At 35.9% G+C, this 27,724-nt stretch overlaps 1 protein-coding gene across 1 annotated transcript in view; it reads left to right on the top strand.

Moving 5' to 3' along the window:
* Positions 1–27,724, top strand: part of NOL10 (nucleolar protein 10) — a 1,716,803-nt gene that overhangs the window by 35,705 nt on the left and 1,653,374 nt on the right. The window contains exon 2 of the mRNA XM_044079305.1: positions 5,830–5,875. Coding sequence (XP_043935240.1) covers positions 5,830–5,875 — 46 coding nt within the window. The remainder of the gene's footprint in view (positions 1–5,829; positions 5,876–27,724) is intronic.

Below are 27,724 nucleotides of genomic sequence, written 5' to 3' on the forward strand. Positions count from 1 at the left end.
TGAAGACTGGACTATTCTAGTTCAGTAAGGCGGGAAACAAAGCTGGACATTATATTATCAAACATTATATTATCAAAAGTTTTTCTGTTTACAATGAAGCCTGTCTGATCTATATCTATAATGCCTGGGATGATTGTCTTCAATCTATCAGCAAAAATACTCATAAACATTTTATAATCAACATTAAGTAATGAAATGGGTCGATATGAAGTGCATCTAGTTGGATCTTTATTGGGTTTTAAAATTGGCGAAATAAATGTGTATTGCCAAGATGGGGGAGTTATTAGCTCATTTTGGGCCAAAATAAAAACCTTATGTATTAATGAGTATGTACTTTTAGAAAGAATTTTATATATCTCTGGTATAATACCATCATTACCTGGTGCTTTGTTTGATTTAAGCTTGTTTATTTGTGTAACAACCTCTGTATATGAAATACTTTTATCCAATAATTTAGTCTGTTGTTTATTAAGTTTTTTATTCATGTTTGTAGTTATAAATTCCTTTATTTTATCTTTAGGTTCCATGTTAATGTTATTATGATTTAATTTTGTGAAAGTGATTTCTAAATTCATCCAATATTTCTGGTAGACTAGAAACATTCTTCTTTTTCCTTTGAGAGAAAATTTCTTTGATATGATTTTGCTTATTCAACCTTTTTGTTTTATTTTTAAGTCTATGTAAGTATTTGGGGCTTATTGAGTAAGACAAAAACTTGTATTTCTCTAAAGTTATTTTAACTTTATGAGTTAAAATTTCTTTGTATTTCTCATTTAGTTTGTTTATTTCTTCAATGACTTTTTGTCCATAATATTTTCTTTATTATTATGCTTATAAGAGTCTAATTTACTTTGAATATCTAATAATTCCTTATCCCAAGATTTCCTTTTATTATTATACCATCTGATACTTTGTCCATATAGATATGATTTTAAAGCATCCCAAACATAAACAATGGAGACTTCAGGAGTATTATTTATGACTAAAAAATGTTGCACTTCTGAAAGTATATAATCTTTATAGTCTTTTAGTTGAGTTAAGTATGCTGGTATCCTTTTGATCTGAACATTGTAAGTACTTTTATCATGAACTCAAAGACAATTGAATTATGATCTGATATAGGACACGAAATGATTTTAGAGTTAATTAATTCTGTTACCATCTGGTTAGAAATAAAGACTCTATCTATTTTTGAATAAGTTTTATATCTGTTAGAAAAAAGGTGTATGGTAATGATTTTGAGTCTATCTGATTATTAATATCATTTAAATGATAAGAATTAACAAAATCCTTTAAATGTTTTGCATTAGATGTAATTTTCCTTTTTCCTATAGTAGTAGTATCTTTTTCATGTAGGATACAATTAAAGTCACCAGCTAAAATAATATCTCCTATAGAGAATGATATGATCTTATTAAGATGGTATTTCACTGTATTAATACCAATTCCTGGTATCCAATATACATTGATTAATGTATATGTCTTTCCATTAATTTGTATTGTAACCATACAAAACATTCCTTTATCATCTTCATAAGACTTAATAGTTTTAGGAATGGGCATACTTTTATTCCATAAAATAGCCACTCCTCTTTTTTTCTGAGTGTGCTCTGAACTAACTAATACTGTATATTTATTTGTGGCTAATTTATCAATATCTTTTTTCAGGAGATGTGTTTCTTGAAGGAATACTAAGTTGGCCTTATGTAAATTAATGTATCTTATTAAGCTTGCCCCTCTACATGGGTTATTCAGTCCATTAATGTTTAAAGAAATTCCTTTTAGAGAAGTCATTTGGCATTTTTAAAACATATAAAACTTATAATCAGAATAACAATTAAAATAAATAATGTTATACCTCCTTCTTTAGGTGTACCTTTAAATATAGCTGTATTTATTGAAACTCTTATGGGATTTTGTATAAGCTTCGATTTTGTTTGTAGTGACAATGAGCTTACAAAATGTATTGTGGATGTCAGAACTATATACAAACAACAGTAAACAGAAGAAAATAATATAAGGATTAAACCTTGCACCCAGCCTGGAGTTAAAAACTCCAACTTTGAGTAGCACATACTACTCAAGTTAACCCCCTACCCTAAGCAGCAGTACCTCAGCTGCCACCTTATCAATTTAATACTAGTTATTATTAACTAAAATTAACATCTTTCAATTAGATTATCTAGTAAGACAAAGCTAAACATTTGATAAATCAGCATCATATAAACAAATAGAAACTTTTAAAAACAATTCATACTGCTATGTACATCTATTTAATATAATACATTTATAATCAAATAGCATTCAAATAAACTTGATATTAGGAACCAGGAAGAGAGAGAGAAATAAAAGAAGTGAGAGAGAGAGAGAGAAAAAAAAAAAAAAAAAAAAAGGGCATATTTACATATTAATTTATTCAAAGTTTGTAAAAATAAGTTCTTATGTTCATTTAGAGTCAATAACTTAGGCTATTATGGTTCAGACATTACATATATTAGGATATTCCTATTTTCTGTCATAGAAATGCAGTTAACAGCTTCTAAAAGACTTTAAACTACTTGCATCAAAGCTTTTTTCTCATACTTATTATTGCCAGTAAAATAAAATATTTATGTTTATAAAAATAGTTACAAATCATACTGCATAGCTATGTAAATTCCCAGATATACTTGCATTGTTGTGAAGAAAGCCATCTGTATTTTATATATCTGAACTGCTGCTTTAAAATGTCACATGACAACTTCTAAGATAAAATCATAATGATATTTATGCTTGTCAGATAAGTCAAATGAATTGTAGCATTGTATATGTTTAACTCATAAGTACATACATACAATAATATGTTGCAGTCTAGTAAACTTTCAAAAACATATGTATATATGTTTTACTTTCTATGCCTTCTAAAATATCATATTTGCTTACTATGGGATACTAAATCATTTAAAATCATTATAACTTTCATATTTTATAAATTATAACATAAATAAGTAAATAGTTATAAAAAATAACTCACATTTAAATGTTAAAGAGTTCATTTTCCATCGCAGAGTCGCATTTGCAGCAGTTCTACTTCCTGGTAGAGTGTTCTTCTTGAATCTGCGATGTGTCAGTGTGAATTCAGGGGTCAAAGTTCAAATTGACTGCATTCAGCTTCTCTGCGTGAATTCTGAGTGTTGAAGCTTTTAAAACAACTCGAGGACACTATTCATGAGGTAACCCACATCCCAAATTGTCTCCCTTAACATTCTGGCGGGAATTTTGATAAATGCAAGTGACTGACATTCATTTAGCAATATAAATGAAACCAAAACCTTCGCAAAGTAATTTACAAGTTATTACAGCCTCTATGACAGTGAAACTAAGCTCACAGTTATTAGTATATAATACAACTAATTTTTTAAGTCCCTATTCAATTTTTATACAAATCTTATTATTTACTGTATCAGTATTATCAAAAGCATGTAAATGTACTTATATGAAAGAAAAAGAGAGAGAGAGAAAAGAAAAAAAAGAGAGTAGAAAATAAAGAGAGAGTAAGAGAAAAAATAAAAAAAAAAATAAAAAAGGAAGCTATAAAAAGTATCTACAGTGGAATATTACTTGCTGTATATATTAATAAAGATAGATATGAAACCTATTATTTACTACTATTTAGTTCTAATTATTAGTAATTAAAGCATGACAGGTTATTTGTAAACAAGTATAAGCAATAGAATCGTGGAAAAATAATTAGCAACAGTATTTAAACAGCATATATACTTTTTTACAAGGAATTAATAAGTTATTATTCCACTTATCATATTTTCATTACACTTCTCTCCCTGCCCTTCCCCACCCCTTACTGAATGCATAATCTAAAAAGAATGCCATTACTTAAAATAAAAGAAAAAAAAGAAATGTATCAAATTACTAACCTTGGGTCTCTTTGTCACAAAGAGAAACAGATTGATTAATAACTTGTTATTAGTTCCTCAGATATTTTGACTATTTATGAAACAAAAACAGTTCTTTGTACACAGAAAATAACTTTGATTAAATCTTTTTCAGAATATTTGTGGCTTTCTGAAAATGCAGTAACTGTATTTAAAAAGATTAATAGTGAAGAAAAAGAGAGAGAGAAAAAAGAAAAAACATAGAACAAGTCATTTGTTTTTTAGTCTTTTTTTCTTCTCTGAAGTCTTCCATGAAGCTTCTGTTGCCAACCTCTTTAATGAAGGACTAGCCCATTCCATTTCCTCTATTTTATCCAAAATCTTATTTTTTTTGATAAACAGCAATGCAGAGTCTAAGTCTTCAAAAATTCTAGGGCCATCAGGAAGAAAGATTTTTAGTTTGGCAGGAAACAGAAGGTAGGTTTTAAACTGTGCTTTCTTAAGCTCTCTTATTAATGGCAGGAAAACTTTTCTTTTAGTTATTACCAAGGAAGAATAGTCATTGTCAAAATGCACAGTTGCCTCATTAATTTTAACAGGTGCTTTAGCCCAAGCAGTTTTAAGTACCATCTCTTTATCAAAAGATGATAGAAATCTAACTATAACTGATCTAGGATACGTTTTGTTAGAGTTGGAATTAGATATGGATCTATGGGCTCTTTCTATACCAAAAGAAAATGCTTCTGGCAAGTCTAAAGTTTTAGGGAGCCATGTATTTAAAAAATAAGTAATATTGTTACCTTCAATATTTTCTGGCAGTCCAAAAATCCTAATGTTATTGCGCTTAGATCTATTTTCCAGGTCATCAAGTTTAGTTTGTAGATGTGTGTTCTGTTTCAGCAAAAACTCAATGTTGATTTCTTCTTCTTGGATTCTATTCTCCATGTCATTTACAGTCTCTTCTATGCCTGTAATCTGAGTCTTCTGTTGTTGCAAGTCTATATGTAACAAGTCTATTTGTTTTGTAGTTTTTTCTATGAAGGTATCAATTTTAGTATCCAGTTTATCCATTTTGGCAGTAAGTTGCTGGATTGTAGATATCAGAGTCTGAAGTTCTTTCTTGATGCTGGAATCTTGAGAATTTGTCTTACTGGAACTCATTTCAAACAGAGGAGCTGACAGAAAAATTTCCAAGGTGTTTTCTGACAGGAATATTATTAACATTTTCTTTCTTTTTTAGATAGTATTCAAGAAATAGATATTCCAAACGTATTTAGAAAGAAAATTACTTCATAAATTAATTTTTAAAGTAATTATTTCCTGTCAGTGCTGTGAAGTTGGTGGAGCTGAAGAAATCTGCTGCTATCCTGTGTTCATCCTTGGCCACGCCCCCCAAGGTGCTAAGTCTTTTTGACAAACTGCAAAACTTTAATTTATTTATTTATTTTACATTTGTTAACCAGGCTAGTCTAGCTGGATATATGTTCATTTTCAGTAGAGGCCCGGGGAGAAAAGCTCCAAGCATGAACAGTGCGAAAATTAACAATGTATAGGCATAAGAAGGATTACAGAATAATTTAGTGTTGGTCTTAAAAAGGGAATTCATGATACATTATTGAACTACAACAGTTAACAATTTATAAACATACATATTAATAGATTAATTGTCAGCATTTCTTGCTGGAGTTTTTGCAGTCCTTTATCCATCTTCTTCCAGACATGTTAGTAAATGTAGCTATCCAGTACAGGGGCAGAGACAAAAAAAAAATGCCATGCAAGTATTTTTTTTTCTTTTTTCTGTATGCTCGCTGAGTTGTAGGTGTTTGTGTGATTTTAAACTCTGGAAGCATCTGGCAGTGTTGTGCAGTGCATGCTGCAAATAACATGAATATGATTTGTAGGTCACATAAGTAAAATCAGAGTTACATTTCTAACACCCTTTGTTTGTATTTTCTAGTGGCTTTCTGACAGGAAAAAAAGAAAACTACAGAACCAAGATATTGGTAAGCAAACAGTTAATCTTTACTACTTAAATCATGTCTTTGATGGGTAGTTTTTGGGTTTCTTTTTTGGTGTTTTTCTCTGTGGAAATTGTAGTGTTGTCACATTCACAGCTAGCCACTTGTCTTTCAATTACTTTTTATTGATGCACATTGGCTAGCACACATTTTGCTTGGAGGTTTCATTTAGACAGCATGCTGAAGCTGAGCTTTGTTGTGTAATTGTAAAAGCTGGGTACTTTGCATGAATTGGATGTATGTAACTGTCAACTGCTAGGCTTGGCCAGTGTGAGAAATGTCCACCTGTGTGTGTGTGTGTGTGTGTGTGTGTGTGTGTGTGTGTGTGTGTGTGTGTGTGTGCGCACGCACGTGCGCGCGCTGTATTCAGTCACTGAATGTGCTGAAACAGTCATTAAATGTGTATACATACTAGTTTACAGACTTTTACTAACTTTTGTTTTTTTATACTGCCTAATGTTGCTTTCCTATAGAAGAGGTACTTTGTGGGAGATATTTTGAGGTCTGAAACATCAGAGCCCTTACTTTTGCCTTCTATAATCTTTTTCCAGTTTGTTGTCTTTCTTTCACTTTAGTGCATTGCTGATATTTTCTTTTTGATGATACTTTTGTACTGAGTGAAGATATGACTAACCCATACAGTAGTGTGACAGGAAGCTTATTACTGTTGTCTGTTAGTCTAGTTGACCCTTGTTTTAATTTTTGACACTTTTATCACCATTATGTTTTTGCCTCAGTGCTGAATGATTGTCTGCAGGCATGTGTCTTCCAAATTCATTAAGCCATTTAGAGTGAGATGGTCTCTTTAAATCGAGTGGTATGTTGGACTGGACTAGTTGTGGACCTTAACAATACTAGGTTATCCTATTTGGTTGTCATCTCCGTCAATGCAACTTATTTGACTATTATTATTAATGTTTAAACAATGAAATTGTTGATGCCTGCATGTTGCATTGTCTCTGGGTGTCTGTGCATATTAATTTTGAGTGTTTATTTTTTTAGTCAATGTGAAAATTTAATTGAAGTAAATAAGTAAATATGAGTTTCTTTTTGAGGGATGGTATCTGTAAGCTCTGTTTTTATAGGTTTGTTAATCACTGTACTTAGGTGATCAAAGTGGGCAAAAAAGATATTGCTATGATAGCAAGTCATTGTGTTTCGGAGTTCTGTCTTTCTCAATTACGTTATGCTTGGTAAGCATCTCATAAGAGCATTTTCGTTTCATTTGCAAATTTACTTTTAATTGGGTAAAACCTAGATGGTATAATTATTGCCAGGTTACCCCTAAAAAGACACATTTTTGCGTAGTGAGTTTAGCTGTTTGAGAAGTAAATTAAAATAAAAAAATAAAGGAATGCTAATTAAAGGACATGTCTAAAGGCGCTAAAGTTTTTCTTTCCACATGCAAGTGTTTGCATGCATCTTTATGCATACAAATACTTTTCTTTGGAAAAAGAAAAAAACATTTTTTTGCCAAACTCTTAATTTTATGCTTCCTTCCTGGCCATTAATATTCATGCCATAAACACGACTCCATATGTTTAGTCTTCCGTGTTTGAAAGATAACTTTAAAACTGTATAAGTTTCTAAAGGCTGCAGAATCTTATGCATGCGAACATTTTTTTTCTTGTGTAAAAACATTTTTGTGCCTTTTAAACATGATCTTTAAATATTCCACCAATAAGAGAAGTGTGATTAGGAGGCTACAAGAAATTACTTTAACATCTTGTAAAGTTCCTAGGTTTTTATTTTACATATTGGATTTCATTTACTGAATGGCCCAGGCAATAAAACAGAGGGAATGAAGAAAGCTGACGCTAAGATGTGTACTAAGAAATCATTAGCCAAAATTTCAAGAAAGCAATGCTACAGAAGCCGTTGAAAGTAAAGACTATATTCAAGCTGTTTAAACTTGGCAAAGCACATGCACTTGGTCATCTTGGATATGAAGAGCTGGAGTATTTTCACAGCATCAGGAATTACTAGAACAATTAAATGATTGCCAACGTTTGAAAATTATTTGACTTTTTTATCACATCAGTTAATTTTCTATACACATTCTAGATAAGGTTTGAGCAGGGAGCTTTATTCTGTGACTCCTAAGTATGGCATGGGGGGTGCACACTCCTAAGTGTGTCATCCTTTGGATGAGATGTCAAATGAAGGTCCTGTAGATCAGAGTGTAACGTGTGTGCCATGTCTTTAAGAAGCATGTGAGGTTGTACATGCACGTATAAATTCCAGACACCTGCAATCCCTAGTGCCATTTTGTAGAAGCAGCCAGTGAGTGAGCATGTATGATTGCAGTAGTTTGTATACACGTTGCTTAAGTCATAGTCAATAAGCCTTTACAGTGATGTGTTTGTATAGAATAAAGCTGCTAAAACAGAACCCACGAAGACTCATTTATTCGTGTACTGACACGAAAGTGACATGGTGTCAGAACCGGGATGGAAAAAGAGAAGAACATTCGGAGCCGTGAGATGTAAAGACGACAGTGAAGGTAAAACCAAGAGAAAACCGTACAAACACAACCAGAAAGACTTAAAGGTAATGAAAAATAATAAGAATTATTTACTTGATGCGAAAAGAGGCAAAAAAGGGCATTACAAGGGCACGAACTACATTATCAGGCAAGAGGAAAGTACAGAAAAGTTTTGTTAGCTAAATAAAATGTATAAGATGAAAGTACTTGACAAGGCGATAGGCTCTAGAGTGCAGAACGAGCATGTTTAAGGCAAAATGAGTGTGTTTAAGGCAGAACTGGGCATGTTAAACGAGCACGAGACGCATGTTGGGCGTAAAACAAAGGGCTTAAACAAGCAACAAAAACATAATAAAAAAAGAGAAACGGGTACAGTAAGCAAAAATAAATAAAGGCGAATGCTTGTGTTTGGGCATAACTACGACTTTCTATTGTATCAAGGGCGTAATTAAAGTTATTTGAAGTATCTCAGTGTGTGTAAAAGTGCTTAAAGTGTGTGCTTATTACTGTGCATGCATTTCAGAGAGTTCACTGTGTACAAAGTGCAGCTATCACGTAAAATTCAGTCAAGGCAGAGTTATTTGAAGAAAAGTTCTTGTGCTGGGTGCGTCTACTTGCAAAAGTGCCGCCATTATGCAATGCTCCTTGTACTGTAAGAGGTTGCCTAGCAAGGTACCGCCATTTTGTGGACATTTCAGTGTACTGCATGTGGTTGTTGCAAGGTGCAAATGCTTCAAAAGAGATTGAAAGGCGATTTATTCACATTGTACAGTTGCTTGATATGATTCTCGTATTGCTAAAAGGCGTTTCTTACAAAAGATTACAAGAATATTACATTGCTCGTGAATTGCTCAGTTGCATCGTATAAGTTCTCGAATGTTTCATAAAGTGGTGATTTTGACGCATGATGGTGCATGACTGTAGCATGCCTACCTTTATCGATAAAGTTTTAAGCGACTACTTTAGCATTTTTGCCTTTACCAATTCCGAAAGTAAATGATTTCAGTATTCCCGCTTTTATAAATGAAAGATTTCACTAACCATCACAGAAGTCTGAGAAATTATTCCGAAAAGCTCCGTAAAGTGTTGAAAAGTTATTCCATAAAATTTCGTAAAGCATCGAGAAATCTAAAAAGCTGTTTGTAAAATGCAATAAAGCATCAAGAAGCCCAAGAAGTTTATTTCACAAAGTCTAATTATTTGAAAGTACTATGAGGTTGTTTATTTGCACAATTTCGATAAGCTCAAAAAAAGAGTACAAGTACAAAGTATAAAAAAAATTGAATAAATTGTGTTTATGCCAATTACTTGTGTGTGTGTGTGTGTGTGTGTGTGTGTGTGTGTGTGTGTGTGTATTCTTAGTATTTGCAAGACCCTTTACTGGTATGCGTTAATATGACAGACATTTCGAAAACCTCAATCACTTGTATTTGATCAGAATATTGCAGAGAACTGGAGAATATTTGAACAAGAGTTCGATATTTTCATAAAAGCATCTTATGCAGCTAGAGCTGCACATACCAGGGCATTCATTTTGTTAAATTTAGCAAGATCTGAGGCCATAGAAAGAGAACGTTCATTTGTATATGCACCAGCAGTGCATGAAGGTCAAGGTGCAGACCACCACATTGTTGTGCAAGCTGAATCAAGGGAACACCCCAAGTGTTTGAAGCGGAAGTTCAGAGAAATGTGTAATCCCCAAGCAAACATTACATTAGAGAGGCATTTGTTTTACACGAGATCAGAAACCAGGGGAAACGTTTGCAGCTTATATAACTGCATTTAGGAACAAAGCTAAAATGTGTTGGTTTAGTGACTTGAAAGATTAGCTTATAAAGGACAGACTTGTGTGTGGTATTAATAGTGCTGCAGAGAGAAAGATTTTGCTTCGTGACAGTGATTTGATATTAAGTAAAGCAGTAGAGATTTGTCAGATCCATGAAGTGACAGAAAGACATACTAGTATGCTTACGAGTGTCAAAAGCATGGTTTTGATGAGCTCCAGAGCAAATGTAGATAGTATGCAACACATGGCAAACAGAAACAGGCCTAAGAAAGGGGTAGCCACAGGGTTTCCAAAGAAGGTTCGAAGTTTTCAAGAAAGTTCTAGGAAAAAGTGCAAGATCCACCACTAGCTCAGTGAAACACCAACGCGAGTCAAAAAAAAAAACAAATCTAGCTTTATTGTTAACTGTCGCAATTGTGGTGCAAATCATGAATCTGAAAGAGAGACATGTTTAGCATTTGGTCAGCAATGCTACAAGTGTAAAAAATGAAAACCATTTCCAAAAGTTTTGCAAGTCAAGCAAGCCTTATTCAGCTGTAAAGAAAGGTCACACAAAGAAGCAAGTTAATCAAGTAGAGCTGAAACAGTCAGCTTTCTATGTAGATGGTGTTTTAGTACTTGGAGAAAGAGTTGCTTCAGTAAATTTATAAACAAGGAGTGAAGTGTTTTTGTATGGTCCGGATTAATGGAAAATCCACAGATCTCAAAGTTGACACTGCATCAAAGTGTAATATATATCAGTAGACACATTTGCAAAAGTGAGAGCCAATGAACAACTTAATAGGACCAGCAGTGCGAGACCTGTTGCATATGGAGTTGACGAAATGCAAACCGAAGGATGTTATTTGGCTGAGAACTATTGCAACTTATTCTACGTAGTACAGCCAATGCATTCTTTGCTATGTCTCAAAGACCATTTGAGAATGAATCTACTTTCTTTTGCCAAAGAAGTTCATCATGTGAGTACAGTTCCAAGTTCAAGTTTTTCTGAAGCCATTTTCTCAGAGTATGCTGATGTTTTTGATGACAAGATGGGCAAACTTCCAGTTGTGTAGTCCATGAAGTTGGATCCCAAGGTCTTTCCAGTAGTCAGACCAGCAAGAAAAGTTCCAATAGTAATGTAAAGTTAAAGTCAAAGCTCAGTTACACAAGCAGGCACAGCAAGGTGTGATTTGTCCAGTCACAGAACCAACTGAATGGGTGTCATCCATGGTAGCTGCTCATAACAAAGGTTCAGACGAAATTAGAATATGCATTGATCCTAGAGATTTGAACAAAGCAGTAAAAAGACCATATCATCCAATGAGTGCAGTTGAGGAATTTGCAGCTCTGATACCAAATGCTACTGTATTTTCTGTTTTGGATGCAGAGAGTTTGTTTGGTAAGTGATGCTTGATCGCAAATCCTCATTTATAACTACTTTTGGTACTCCGTTTGGCAGATACAGATTCCTAAGGATGCCATTTGGAATAAATTTTGGAAGTCTTTCACTGTGCAATGGAACAAATTTTTTTCAGGCCATCTTTGTGCCATAATAGTAGACAATCTCCTGGTTGGAGACAGTGGCAAAGCAGAGCATGACAGAAACTTCAAGAAAGTTCTAGACAGAGCATGTGAAGTAAATTTTGAAGCTCGCTCCTATGAAATGCAAATTAAGACTTCCAGAAGTAACTTACTTAGGGCATTTGTTCACAAGTACTGGCCTAAGACCTGACCCTACCAAACAAACAGCAATTCTAGTAATGGCAGCACAAGACAATGTGCAAAGTTTACAGCGTTTTCTGGGCATGGTCAACTATTTAGGCAAATTTATCTCAGATTTTGGTGAGCTGACAGCACCTATGATAGAGCTAACACGCAGAAATGTTGTATGGTCATGGTTAGAACATCATCAGAAGGCGTTTGATGACCTTAAGCAGAAAATTGCCACCCCACCTACGTTAAGGTACTATGATGTGAATAAACCAGTTGTTCTTTCCTGTGATGCTTTAAAATTTGCTCTAGGTGCAGTTATTCTTCAAGAGGGCAGACCAGTAGCCTATGCATCTAGGACATTAACTCAAACTGAGATGCATTATGCTCAAATCGAGAGAGCTTTTGGTAGTAGTTTTCCCATATTCCAAGATTCCTGATTTATATTTGTGGTTGAACTATCCAGATTGAAACTGATCATCATCCTCTTGTTACCATTCTCAAGGAATGATACCCAAGTTGCAAAAGTACAGTTTCAAAATGGTCTGCACTAAAGGTGAATTTCTTTATCTGGCTGATACCTTATCCTGATCACCTAGAAGTTCCTCAGAACAACTTGCTGCTGAAACATTTGACTTTGCTGTAATGTCAGTACGTAATTTTTCCACCACTAGACTTGATGAGTTGAGAGATCACACTATGGCTGATCCTGTTTCTCAAAAAGTTTAATCACTACATCAATGTCAGATGGCTGTCAAAGCACCTGAAGTGCAATTATATTTTCTTTACAGAGATAAATTGTTGATAAACAATGGTATTATTTACAAAGGTCCTAAAATTGTTGTTCCTGCTTCCTTACAGAAAGAATATGTTCAAATTTTGCATTGTGGTCATCCAGGTTTGTTATCCACTAAGAGAAGAGCAAGAGAACTAGTATTTTGGCCTTCATTATTAGAGGACATTGATATAGTTCATTCTTCTTGTTCAGTATGTGATCGTACCAGAGTACATTTGGAAAGAGAACCGCTTCAGCTAAATCCAATACCTGAACTACCTTGGTCTTACTGTAGCAACTGATATATTATTGTGAAACAATCAACACTATTTGGTTTTGGTAGACTCTTACTCAAATTGGTTTGAAATTGATCTGCTACCAAACTTAACCTCAACAGCTGCTATCACTAAGTTAAAACATCATTCTTCAGTTTGTGGTAGTCCACACATACTTTTTTCTGACAATGGTACTCAATTTACTAGCCAGTTTTAAAAAATTTGCAAGAGAATGGGACTTTGTACATATCACTAGTAGTCCTGAATATCCACAGGTCAATGGTCTAGCTGTATGAGCTGTACAGAGTGCAAAGCAATTAGTTGAGAAGTCAAAGTGTGACAAAACTGATGTATTCTTGAATCTACTTAATCTTAGAAACATTCCTAGTGATGATATTCTTGGCTCACCTGCTCAAAAACTACTTTCCAGACAAACTACCTATTTCATCCAGTTTTTTGAGGCCTAATTTTAAGAACAATAAAACCATCAAGGCTCATTTAAGAAGCATAATATCCAGAATCAAACAGATTACTTTGTTTGTTGAGGGAAGAAGAGACTGTACTGATTACTTTGTTTGTTGAGGGGGGAAGAAGAGACTGTACGAATTCAGACAGTGAAAGGTTTTGATTGAATAGGACAGATTGCAGGCATGTGTGCTGAGCCAAGATCCTATTTGGTAAGCTCCGAGGATGTAGAGTATAGGAAGAATTGCAGACATCATCTTCCTGTACTAGAATCATCATTATTGCAATCACAACATTGTATCTGTGATGCAAAGTCTAAATCAAAGAACGAGTCAGACATTGTTTCCAGACCAGAATGAGTTCAAAAGTCTGATTTTGTTCTACAGAGTAATTCAAACATTCCACAGGTCAGTCATTTTGCAGAGACTGTCCCAGTTGCTAAATCTGATTCCCAATTTTTTGTTACACGAAATGGATGAGTTTCTAAGCCTAGTATGAAATACACAGCAACGTGGACTTGAGTGTCTTAGTATTGTATAATGCATGCTGGAAGGAAGCAGTCAGGTTTACAATTTCTTTAAGGTTTAATGGCACAAAAAGGTAGATGAGCAACACCCCAAAATGCTGATGACACTCCAAACACATTTTCGTTCACAAGAACTTCATCGGAATAATAAATTACATAGCAAAGGCCCATTAAATAGTTCCTGCAATCAAAAAATTACCAATAAAAATCACAAAATACAATTTAAAGACATTTAAAATTCCAAGTGCTGCCACCTGGTGTCACAACATGCTTCCTTCCAGCCTGTTTTTCTTCTGTTACTGGTGGCTACAGTGGTTGGAATCCCTTTTTTACTATTTTGGTTGCTGTTGGAGTTGTTTGGGGGATATGGAAAGCACAGAAGTTTCTCCTCTATCTCCGAAAGGGAGGTGGGATGAAATCGGCAAAACTCAGAAGCTGATTGGCCAGTTAACTCAGCTTGTTGAATTGCTCACTCCGATTGGTCAGTCCTTTGCTGGTTTGATGTCACTCAGCATCCCGGGAAACCAGGAAGCTAACCACAATGGAGGAAACAATGTTGAGGCGTTTGTGGAAAGACTACATTGAGTTTCTCAAACTAAGAGCAGTTTTGGGACTAAAAAAGCTAATCATGAAGGAGACATTGAGGTACATAGTATTTTGGATGATTTGGATGAAGATAATTCTCGACCAGACAGAGCAAGTGACTGTGGAATTCCTAAGGCTACAACTTCAAACAAAGGTGACTGTTTGACTAATCATAATATTTGCCATGGTGTTAACAAGCCTAGGAAGGCTTTTGAAACTTGGTTAACTGAGAACATTTCTCTTAATGTTGGGGACTCAGAATGAGTGTGTTGGGAGGAAATTAGTAATGATACTTATGCAACCAGTGTCAAAAAACTGGGGGAACTCATGGGGAAATATAAGGCACTTTGTATTGATAATGAATACTTGCGTGCATGTTTAAGCAAGGGAATTGTGCCTAATGGACTACGTGTGCAGAAATACCCCAACAACATTCATGTTGGTAGCAAATTATACAAAGAATTACTGAAGGTTTTTAATAACTGTGGTTTAGACATTGTTAGAATTATTATTAAGCAAAATGAACCGTCTATGAAGGAATTGCATTCAAACATTGAACTTTTAAATTCTGTTGTCACAAATGACTTGCTGTTTTCTGTAGAAACTGAAAAACAAAAATATTTTGATACATTGGATGCTATAGATGGAAAAGTTAACATTAATATTAAACCAAGACAAAGAAACTTGATAGAGACATATTAGAATACAAGGAAAAACGGAGCTACTCTGGGCCCAGGGGAAAGTGGGTAGGCAAAAGAAGGGAGGATTATGTATTTGAAGCAGATAGTGAGGCAAATTATGGAGATCAAAGTGAAGAAGGGACTAACTATGACCCTTTAGAATTCCCTCCTCTCCATCGCTCCGAGAGACTTATGAATCAGAAAGGCTCCCAATACATCCAAAACCATATTTGGAGGGGGAACTAATCTATGAACCTATGAACAGAGGAGCTCAGGGGGGGAGGGGGAGATTCTAGTGTTAACCACCTTAGTTTTACCCACTGAGAATATAGTTAGGTGTGAAAACAAATATTCTTTTAATAATTATAAAATTTTTAACTATAGTGGTACAGACCTGAAGGTTGACCACTTTAATCTTTTAGCCCGGGGTTTTAAATTTATTCCTAATAACAAATGTGATTTCACAGAAGTGATTTTAGATATCAAGACCTTTACGAGAAAGTTAAATTTTGGTGTTATGTTTGATGGTACAGACAAAGAGAAGAATTCAGAGATTTTAAAGAGAAGAACTGAATTCAGTCCACCTCTACACCCCCAAATTAAAAATTTTGAAATGGTAGTAGAAAAAGAATATTTGTGCTTTTCCTTATAAGTTTAAACGCAACCTCACGGCTGGGGAATGGTTGGTCCTAAAGGAAATCAAACAGAACCACAATGTGCATGTCATGAAACCAGATAAGGGAGGGGTCCATTTTAATGGACAATGTTATCTACAAAGGCAAGATGTTGGACATTTTGGGTAATTCCAGTACATACAGGAGGGTGACCAGAAATGAGATTTTTGTTACATATAAAAAATCGACTTGGTCATTGATGACTTACTGTGGGGCGGATTAATTGACCTGGACACCCACAAGTATTTATGTGTAGCTCAACCCAGAATAGCTACTATTTTTGGCATACCCAAGGTGCACAAGGACCCTAGTGACCCCCTTTTAAGACCGATTGTTTCGGCCGAAGGGTCAAAGACTGCACCCTTAGCAAAGTTTCTTGACATAAAATTAAAGTCAATTTGGGGCACAGAAATGACTATTTTAAAAGATTCCTGGGACTTTTTAAAAGGAATTAAATCTGACCAGTGCTTTGACAATACTATTTTTGTCACGATTGATATCAAAGACTTGTTCACTGTTATTCCCCAGGACTTAGGATTAGCCTGGTTGGAGGAAGCCTTACTAGATAAGGCCTGTCCATCTACGGACCAGTTGTCAGTCATTTTACAACTGATGGAAATGGTATTAAAAAACAGTTTCATTTTTTTTGGGGGGGGGGTTCTTTCATCAAAAGCAAATTGTGCCCCCACATACTCCAATATATTTTTAGCTTGGTGGGAGAAAAAATATGTTTTAAAATCCTGTATATAGTAACTGTTGGTCCCACTATCAGAGATTTGTAGATGATATAGCTATTTTTTGGATTGATACCTAGAAGTTAAAAATTTTTGAACTATTTGGATACTACTACCACCTTTTTGGAATTTACCAGTTCTATAAATATGGATAGACTTGATTTTTTGGATGTGAGTTTAAGATTGTGGAGGGCATTAAGTCTAAAATATTTCGTAAAGACACGTTTTCAAATTCTTATCTACATTTCTCTAGTGCCCACCCTTCTATACAGAAAAAAAATCTATAAAGGTCCGCTAATTCGAGCATCCAGAATGACTTCTCTGGATGGTGATTTTTCTTTGGAGTGCGACTTTATTGAAAGCTTATTTATTCAAAGAGGTTACCCGAAGGGCTTATTGGTGGACAGTCGTACCTATGTAAGTAATTTACGTCACATCATGTACTACCCATTGTTGGGTAAAGGACTGGACACAAATCCACACATATTAAGTGAAGTTAACCCCTCTGCTTACTCCAAAGCTCTTACTTTAGATTTTGACTTTGACTCCAAAAAGGTGGTGGACACAATAACAAAGGAATGGAACAGGTTCACTTCATTGACTGATCTCAAAGGTATTGACAAGGGACCCCTGAAGATCAGTTATAAGAGGGGAAAAAATCTGAAAGACCTTTTGGAGGGTGGGGGTAAACAGAAGCCTGCACACACCACCAAGAGAAAATGTACTTTTAAATGTGGAGCATGCACACAGTGCAATTTTATTTCTAACACTGACCGTTTTTTTTTTTTTTTTAAATGTAGGAATAAATGGGTATATGGTAAAAGTTTTAGTAATTGTAATACTAGTGGGCTAGTATACTTAGTTGTCTGCAAGACCTGTGAAGCCTTTTACGTGGGCAAGACTGAAAGAAAGTTGAAAAGACGCATTTATGAGCATATGTATGATGTTAAGAAACGTAATGTCAAAAATGCTCTATATAAACATTTTTTGGACTGCCCAGAGGCAAGGTTTGAGTTTTTTGTTTTAGAGGTTGTTATTCAGGATGTGGGGGGGGGATGCATGGGAGACTATCCTTGAGTGTAGGGAATTTATTCTGGCAGATCACCCTAGATGCAAGCAGGACCACCGGGCTAAATGAGAACATCTCAATAGCACCTCTACTAAAACATAGTTCTGCCAAACTATAATACATTTTTGAAACAAACACATTTACTTACATTTCGGATTTTTCTTACTAGTATAAATATGTATTTTTATTAATTTTTATAAACATACTAAGTTATTTTATTAACATTATATGAGTGATTGCATGAGCAGTTTTTACATATATATTTTTACCATTGTTTTTAGGATGTAATTGGTATGTTCTGACACCAGGTGGCAGCACTTGGAATTTTAAATGTCTTTTTAAATTGTATTTTGTGATTTTTATTGGTCATTTTTTGATTGGGGGAACTATTTAATGAGCCTTTGCTATGTAATTTATTATTCTGATGAAGTTCTTGTGAACAAAAACATATTTGGAGTGTTATCAGGGTTTTTGTGTGTTGCTCATCTACCTTTTTGTGCCATTAAACCTTGAAGAAATTGTGAACCCGAGTGCTTCCTTCCAGCCTGTTTTTCTTCTTTTACTGATGGCTACAGTGATTGGAATCCCCGTTTTTACTATTTTGGTTATTGTGTAATGCATGTCTTTAGATTACCTGTAATTTATGTATGCTAAATAATCTCATGACAAATTGCATAATCTATTTCTCAAAGAGGGAGGATGTAGATCAGAGTGTAACGTGTGTGTGTTTGTGTGTGCTATGTCTTTAAGAAGTATGTGAGGCTGTGCTTGCACGTATAAATTCCAGACACTTGCAATCCCTAGTGCCATTTTGTAGAAGCAGAGAGTGAGTGAGGATGTATGATCGCAGTAGTTTGTTTGTATACAAGTTGCTTAAGTCATAGTCAATAACCCTTTACAGTGATGTGTTTGTATAGAATAAAGGTGCTAAACGGAACCAATGAAGACTCGTTTATTCATGTACCAGCGCGAAAATGACAGGTCCTATCTTCTTGAGTTATTTCTAGCTCAGGAGGAAGTAAGATCCCACAGCACCTGTTGAAAAGAGAAGGGGAAGGTCCCCAGTTTCATGCCCAAATTTTCCCTAGTGTTATAAATCTCACCATGGGTCTCCCCTGATAAGAGGTGACTAGCCTATTGGGACTAACCCATTCAACAAAGGATAAAATAAAAAAACAATTTTCTTTGATAGAGATTCATATATGAGTCTCTTAGATGGCAAAATGCCACATTTACTCATCTTTGTGTAACATAAGGAGTATCACAAGGCTCCATGCTGGGTCCCCTATTATTCAGTGTATTTATTAAGGACATTTACAATGCAGAACTAATAGCTGCTTTAGTACAACATGCTGTGATGAGTCCACCTTAATTTGTAATAGTACCTCAAAAAGCTCTCTCTTTTAATGTTACATACTTTAACAAAACTCTCAATTTCTCTTGAATGCCAAAACAAGTTAATATTGTTTAGATAATTGTACAACAAATGAAAAACTAGATTTCTCCATTGAGTGACTTGGCAGCATACATATAGAAACAGTGCAGCATGTTAAATTGCTAAATGTAATTTCATACTGCAGACTTAAGTTTGACAGATATGTAGACTGTGCAGTCAGCAAAACTAATTGGAAAGTAAGTATGTTTTGTAGATCTAAGTATTTTGTTCTGCAGTATGTCCTATCTAGGGTTACCTTATTTGGTTATATGAAAAAGTGGACGAAAAAATATGTGCTGGCCAGCACATATTTTTTCATCCTCTTAGGGCTGCCAGATTGTGGGTGAAGAGCCAAAAAAAAGGGGGGGGGGGGCTTTAGTCTTTAATGTGATATACGAGCCAATCAAAAACTCGCACAGCGGACTATCTTCTGCTCAATGAGGAACATCAAGCAGTTCCACATTGAATAGAGCTCCGTTTTTCAAATTTTTTTTATTTATTTATTTTTTTTGATTGGCTCGTATATTTTTTGATTGGCTCGTATACGAGCCAATCAAAAAACAAAGCAGAGCAAAGCAAAGCAAAAAACAAAGCAGAGGAAAGACTCGGAAATAGGGACATCTGATTTTTTTGAAAATTCTGCAATTTGTCCTGGTTTATGAAAAACCTGGACAAATTGCAGAATTTTCAAAAAACGCCTGGACAGGAGCCCCAAAAAGAGGACGTGTCCAGGGAAACCTGGACGTATGGTAACCCTAGTCCTACCAAACATTACATAACACTTTCTTGTATCATCCCTACCATATGCCTCTCTAATTCTAATGAATATTAAAAAAGACCTGAACAGGCAAATTGGAGTACTGTAATAATATTGATAGATTTGATATATTTGTGAGTAATGTACCACATAGGTATTGTGATTGTCAAGCGCTTCAGAAATTAAAAGTCAAAATACAATAATAATACCCAAACTAAAACTCATGCATACTATCCTAGGTAAACCAAATAAGTGCCCAGTCCTTACAAATATTATACAAAGGTAGAACCTAGTAAGACTGTCTAATGCCACTTAGCTAAGCCAAAGTATATAACACCAAATCATATAGATTCAGAGACTCACTATAGCTATCCTCTGACATTATAATTGAAATAACTACCACAAAATTTACAGTTAAGTTAAAACAATATCTAGCAAAAGCCAGTGTTGCCTAAGTATAATGTAATACACATTCTTAAATAGCTGCCATTTATCACACAAAATGTCTCACCATAGCTACACCTCCATAATAACAGTTAATGTTATTTCATAAAACTTAATAATCCTCTCCCTTAACATCTTATGACTACTGTCTTCATCTTTGATAGTTGTCTAATCTAGCCACTCTAAATTCTTTTCATCAGTTTTTTGTATTGCTACTTTGATGTATGACCCTTCTTAACCACAACATTCTGTTATTTCTGTAGAATTCACCTTTCATGTACCTCCGAACATTATTTCTGTTTAAAGCTTGATAACCCATTCACTGCAAATATAATCTTTGAAATTCTGCCCAAGTTCTCCTTTTAGCTGTACTATTTCATCTGATATTTTCTCTTTGTGACTGAAAATGTGCATGTACTTACAGTGGATATAAAAAGTGTATACATCCCTGTTAAAATGCCAGGTTTTTGTGATATAAAAAAATGAGACCGCAATAAATCATTTCTAAACTTTTCCCACCTTCTGTGTGACCTATAACCTGTGCAATTCAATTGAAAAACAAATAAATCTGCTGGGGGAAAAATATAAAAAATAAAAAAGTACAATAAGCTAGCTGCATAAGTGTGCACACCCTTAAACTAATACTTTGTATAAGCACCTTTTGCTTTAATTACAACATTGTCTTCTTGGGTACACACATGCCATCAATTAGAGACTCTGATTAACACCAAATAAAGTTTGGCTGTTCAGGTACGATTTTCCTGACATTCACTCAGTTGCCTGCTACAGCAAAATACCATGGTTCACAGAGAGCTTACAAAGCATCAAAGGGATCTAATTGTTGAAAGGTATCAGTCAGGATAAGGGTACAAAAAAATTTCTACAGCATTGGATATACCATAGAACACAGTGAAGATAGTCATCAAAAAATGGAGAAAATATGGGACTTTGCCATTGCAAAGAACTGGAAGTCCCTCCAGAATTGATGACAAGACGAAAATGTTCAGGGAAGCTGCTAAGAGATCTACAGCAGCACTGAAGGAGCTGCAGAAATTTCTGGCAACTACTGGTTGTGTATTACATGTGACAACAATCTCCTGTGTTCTCCATATGTCTGGCCTACGGGGTAGGGTTGCAAGACGGAAGCCTTTTCTTAAACAGAAAAACATCCAGGCCCAGCTAAAATTTGCAAAACGATACATCAAGTCTCCCAAAAGCATGTGGGAAAATGTGTTATGGTCTAATGAGACCAAGGTTGAACTTTTTGGCCACAATTCCAAAAGGCACGTTTGGTGCAAAAACAACACTTTGCATCACCAAAAGAACACCATGGTGGTGGCAGTATCATGCTTTGGGGTTGCTTTTCTTCAGCTGAAACTGGGGGCTTTAGTCAAGGCGGAGGGAATTATGAACGGTTCCAAATACCAGTCACTTTTGGCCCAAAACCTTCAGGTGTCTGCTAGAAAGCTGAAGATGAAGAGGAATTTCATCTTTCAACACGACAATGACCCCAAGCATACATCCAAATCGACAAAAGAATGGCTTCACCAGAAGAAAATTAAAGTTTTGGAATGGCCCAGCCAGAGCACAGACCTAAATCCAATAGAAAATCTGTGGGGTGACATGAAGAGGGCTGTGCACAACAGATGCCCTCACAATCTGACAGATTTGGAGCTGTTTTGCAAAGAAGAGTGGGCAAATATTGCCAAGTCAAGATGTGTCATGCTGATACACTCCTACCCTAGAAGACTGAATGCTGTTATTAAATCAAAAGGTGCTTCAACAAAGTATTAGTTTAAGGGTGTGCACACTTATGCAACCAGCTTATTTTTCCCCTAACAGATTTGTTTGTTTTTCAGTTGAATTCTACAGGTTATAAGTCACATTAAAGGTGGGAAAAGTTTTGAAATGATTTATTGTGGTCTCTTTTTTTATATAACAAAAAACTGGCATTTTAACAGGGGTGTGCACACTTTTTTTATATCCACTGTATATGCCATGACTGCTTGCTACCACTTACTTTTGTTCTTCATTTTTATAATTCTGTCATGTGCCACGCTGTTGTGATACCCTATCATTATTTTATACTTTATTGTTAATGCATGTTATGTTGTGCTTTATCTTGTACTGTTGTACATTTAATTTTGTATTTTTTGTGTGTGGAGCATTTCTCCCCAGGAGTACACTGAAAATGGGGCAAATTTAGCTCCGGTGGGCATCCTGGTCAACAAACAGAAGTAAGTAAATAAAGTACTACACAGTATTCACAAAGACCTGCAAATTTGTTTGCATTTTGGACAGTAGTATCAGAGTTTGAGATGATGTTACTGAAGGATTTCCTCACTTGGCAAAACCAAACAGTTTTAATAAACTGAATGATTTGGGAAACTGAATACCTTGTTTTAGTCTCTATGTCTTCATATTATCTGAAAGAAGAGAAAGACCCTGATAATTTCTTTGGGTCTTTTTTGGCATCCAAAAATATTGAGGGTGGAATTTGGTGCAGTTACCCTGGAATGGGCATTGATTATTGGCTTAGAAACCCACTCCACACAAATGAAGGCTTGTTTCTTAATAAAGAATTTACACCTTTTACTCAAAAAGAGGTCCTGCCCTCTGAAGAGTAGGCTGATTAGACCTCTCCGTGTATGAAAAAGAAAGCACAAGTAAAGGCGCTAGTGGGACCTGACAGTTTGGGTACAATTCAGTTAATGTCTAGTTACTGTACTACCTAGATGTCTGTAAAGAAGAAATCTGGAGAAAGCAAGAGAGGATTGAGCAGAAAATGAAAAGAAAAAAACAAACTCTGCTGGTTAAGAGTCTGTTGTTCATCAAAAAACAAATGGCTCACAATGTATATTGTTTTTGTTTGGAGAATGTTTTGCTTCCCTGCTTCATTCTACATCATGTACTCCAGTGCTGTACATCCATCACCAGGTCTGCTAGTTCCTCCTTACATTTCAGACCTTCTCTGAGACAGACTGGGGCAAATTTGGAACGTAGGGATATCCTTGGGGTCTTGCTGTTTACCATTTGCTAGGGGAGTTGATTAGTTTTAATGGGTTACCTTGTTGTCCCCCTCCCCCACCTCAGGGGTGGGCGTGTAGTGGGCTAATCACTTGGACCATAGTCAGGGCTTTATCGTTCTGCATCAAGGCACTGGTGGTTTTCAGTAATTTAGAAGAAAAAATAAGTCTAATGTATTTAAAGGTGTTTAAAATAAATGAGACACTGGAGGAATGAGAAAAAGCTGTAAAGAGTGTTAGCAGTGCCAGTAGTGCAACAGGCAGCATACTCACCTTTGGTGCAAAAGACTGTAGGTTCTCTTCCCACACCAGGTAGATTGATTACTGACACTGCAATGCAGCATAAAGAGGGGGTGCTTCACTCCTGAGTATATTGTCCTTCAGGTGAGACTGTAAACTGAGACCCCATTTGCTTGAGTTGGTGGTAGCTCAAGTCGATATAAAGATCCCACTGCATCTCTTGGAAAGAGTAGAGGAAGTTCCCCAAATCATTGGAGAAATTTCCCCTAGAAGTATAAATACCACCTCAGGTCCCTCCTGAAAAGAGACTACTAGCCTAGTGGGACTAACCCGGTCAATAAAGAATAAATGCAGTAAAAAATAAAAATAGAATAAGTTATATGTAACTATTCAGATTAGCTGATTAAATTGCAGAAATCAGAGGTTTAAAGGAAGGAAAGACTGGCTAAATATGAGGCATCCCAAGAAGAACTGTTTCAAAGAAGAACTGTTTCAAAAAATATTAAAGTTGGAAGACCGAGCATGCAGAAAAAAATTTGCTCATGAGAAAGAAGGAAAGACCTATAGTGGTAAACATGCAGTCATATCGGCAGAAGGAGCTGCTTCTGGTGAAATTATGGCAAAAAAAAAAAGATTTTGAAAGTGACTTGGACAGTAGGTGTACTGTAGTAGCGAAGTAGAGTAATTACCCAAAGTAATGATTACTCTGAAACTTTTTCTTATACGTTCATAGGTATATAGTAGACTAACTACTACCACCAGTGCCTTTATAAGCTTAGCCACACAACCCAAATGTGTTCCCTTGTAACATGTGTGTCTTACTGGAGGGGGTTATGGGTATGTTAGGAGGTTGCTACAAAGTTATGGGGGGGGGCTTTATTAGTTAGGGAATGTTTACTGTTGACCTTGGTCTATAAGAAACATGGGGCCAGCCGGGTGATGCATTTGTGGTTTCCAATGCAGTTGTCAAGGTTAGGGATGGACTGTGCTTCACATGGATGGGAAACATATTCCAAAGCATATAGATCCTTTGAGTAACTTATCTGTCTTGCCAACATGTCCTGTTTATGTCACAAGCAAAGTTCAAATCCCTAAATCTAGTGTTTTTGTTACTGCTCCATCAGGACTAGGTCCAGGGGTGCATAGATTGCCTCTCTGCAACCTGTAAGAGGCCAAGTATGAAGACAGGATTCTAAGGTAATCTGTGAACTACTAGCACTGTGGGCGAGGAAAGTAAACCTCCTTTTTTTTTTTTTTTTTTTTTTGTCTGTGAGTTACTTAAACTGATAGGACTGCTTTCTATTTTACCTGCTCCATTTTGTTTTCTGTTTTAAGAAATCTACTTGGCCTGGTGTTTTCATTCTGTGTGGCAGATAGCCACTTAAATTACCTAGGCTGCACATTTCACATTTTTTTTCTATTGGATAATTTGTTTCTTGTGTGATACTTGAATGCACAGAGCATTTCTGTGTCTGTCTTTTCTGATAAGACTCAAGGCCTGCAAAAACTTCAAGCACAGTTAGTGATGCCCTGCTGGTTATTTTTCAGCTCCACCCACCCATTGCTTGATCTTCTTTTTAAACTTGGTGATTTTAATATGCTCACCCTTTCTGTAAATTGAGCTTTATAAGCTCCTCCCTTTCTACCCATCTGTTTGCAGTTATTTGCCTTTCCCTTGTGTCTGTTTTGAAAAAAGCATGTTGCTTCTCATTGTCTATTCTACTGATTTACTTGTTCTGAATTCATTATCTAGCTATCTGTTGAATAAAGTAGTGTATTTTTACACTCTAGCAATCTCTTCTGTGTTTTTACATCCAGAGGACAGTGGAACTTCCATCTACTGGCAGTGGGTGGTAGCCTGGTCTGTATAGGTTGGGGAAACACAATAGAGATTCCTGCATGTAGTTGTTTTATTGGCTGGAGGCCTTATTAATCAGCTTGCCTTGTTTTTAGTACCTTTATAAATTCTGCAGAATTAAGCAGCGCTTGGCTCATGCTTGATTTCTACAAAGAGAAGTATTTTTATTGAATAATCACACTTTTATAATCTGTTTAAAGTACATATTGAATTACTTATTTCCTTTTCATTGTTTGTTTGTGGTAGAGTTTCACTCCTGGGCACTGTGGTATTGTGCTTTTACATTAGAAGGGCTGTAATTATTCATGTGACTTCTAAACGTAACGTCTACTACTATCTCAGCTTCAGTTGCTACACTTTATAAACCTTCATCCTGTCCTGCTCTCTCTCTTCCTTCGTCTCTATCTATACATCACCCTCGGACTCTCCACACCTCTAACTAGCAACTACTGCACATCTACCAACCTAAAAACTGTAGGCAAACTCTATATAAACACTGTTGCCCAAGCTTGGAACAATTTTCCAATAGATAATACGTTCCACCATATCACTTTAAAGCAAAACTCAAACTTCATCTGATTAACTTCAGAACTTGCCCTTGTGAAGCCCCAACCTAGTGCCCCTCCATTATACCTCTCTTACTCCCTTCCCTTTCACCTAAGTACTCCATTATTTTGGATTAATACTAAAGATACTAAATCAATACTGTTAGTCAAAATTCTTCTTGTATATATATATAAATGTTTCACTGTAAAAAAATTATGTGCATGCATTGCTATTCTGTTTTTTTTAACTTTCTTGTATAACAAACATCTGTTTTACATTTTTGATTCCAAAATTTGAATTTCTGTAATTTGTTTGTGTTGGAGCTTTTCTCTTCGGGTCTCCACTGAAAATGGGCCTCAAGCCCAGCTGGACAAACCCAGTTAACAAATGTCAATAAATAAATAAATGAATGTAGTGGCAGTAGGTGTTTACCTGGTCTGAGTTTGGAAGCACACAAAAGAGCTCTAAGTATAGTTCTTTTTTAATTGGGCAGAGGACATGGTAGTCAGTTTCTTCCATTTCCAATGCTGGTATACATTTGGCACATTTGAACAGAGCTGCTCACTGTATCAGTGCCCTGTACAGATTCAAACATCTGGAAACATTGCTTATTTTCATTATACTATGAGAGGTTACTGTGCTAGTTATTGTTTTTTGCAATTCTTTATAGTTGCATTTTCAAACTGCTGTAAGGGCTGCTGTTCTGTATTTTATCTAGTGTTTCTTAGCTAGTGTTAGACATCTGTTTGAAGTTCCTCAACATTACTGATCCTACAGACATTGCCAACATACTGGCTGACTGGTTCAGTGCAAACTTCTACCTCCCCAAAAGGAGAGATATCTATACCAAGCATTGCAGCCCCCAAACATCTCCAACGCCCAAGTGAGAACTGCTCTCTCCAAAGCAAAAAACACAGCATCCATGGGACCTGATGGTGTCCCCGGCTGTGTGCTCCACAAACTCAACGAGGAATTAAACCCACAGCTAGGACAGCTGTTTAATCATACTCTTACCTCTGGATACGCACTCCAGGAGTGGCGACTGCAACTGTGGTCCCACTTCACAAAGGCGGTGCCTCCACCGACCCTGGAAATTACCGCCCATTAGCTTGACAAGCCTTATCTGCAAAGCCATGGAGAGGATCATAATGGACCTCATAAATAAAGACATAGGGAATTTGCAGACTTTGGATCCATCCCAGTTTGGCTTTGTCAAAGGCAGATCATGCCTTCTAAACTTGGTTGACTTTTTCGAAACAGTCACCAAAGCCATTGATGAGGGAAAGGCAGTCCATACAGCCTACCTCGATCTGGCTAAGGCCTTTGATACAATACCCCACTCGGGTATCATTGAAAAACTCATCAGCTTAAATGTTAACCCATACATCACAAGATGGGTTGCAAACTGGCTGAGTGACAGAACCCACAGGGTCAGAGTTGCTGGCGCCATGTCAGACTCAAAGCCTGTCACAAGTGGTGTACCACAGGGCTCAGTCCTGGGCCCACTCTTGTTTGGCATCTACTTTTCCAAGTACAAGCAAACACAGGAGGGTTATGGCTGACAAAGTTTGCAGATGACTGCAAACTGGGCCATAGTAGAAAACACATCTGACACAGATATCCTTCAGAAGGGTCTCACAGAAACGGATAACTGGTGCCAGAGCCATGGCCTAAAGTTAAATGCCAAAAATGCATAGTCATACCCTTCGGGAAAAACAAGGTTACCCCTAGCTACCAAATAGGTGGCAATCCACTGAGTACAGAAGAAGTTATCAGGGACCT

The sequence above is a fragment of the Protopterus annectens genome, chromosome 1.part1 (genome assembly GCF_019279795.1).
Source record: "Protopterus annectens isolate FY-2018-M chromosome 1.part1, PAN1.0, whole genome shotgun sequence".
Classification (NCBI taxonomy): domain Eukaryota; kingdom Metazoa; phylum Chordata; order Ceratodontiformes; family Protopteridae; genus Protopterus; species Protopterus annectens.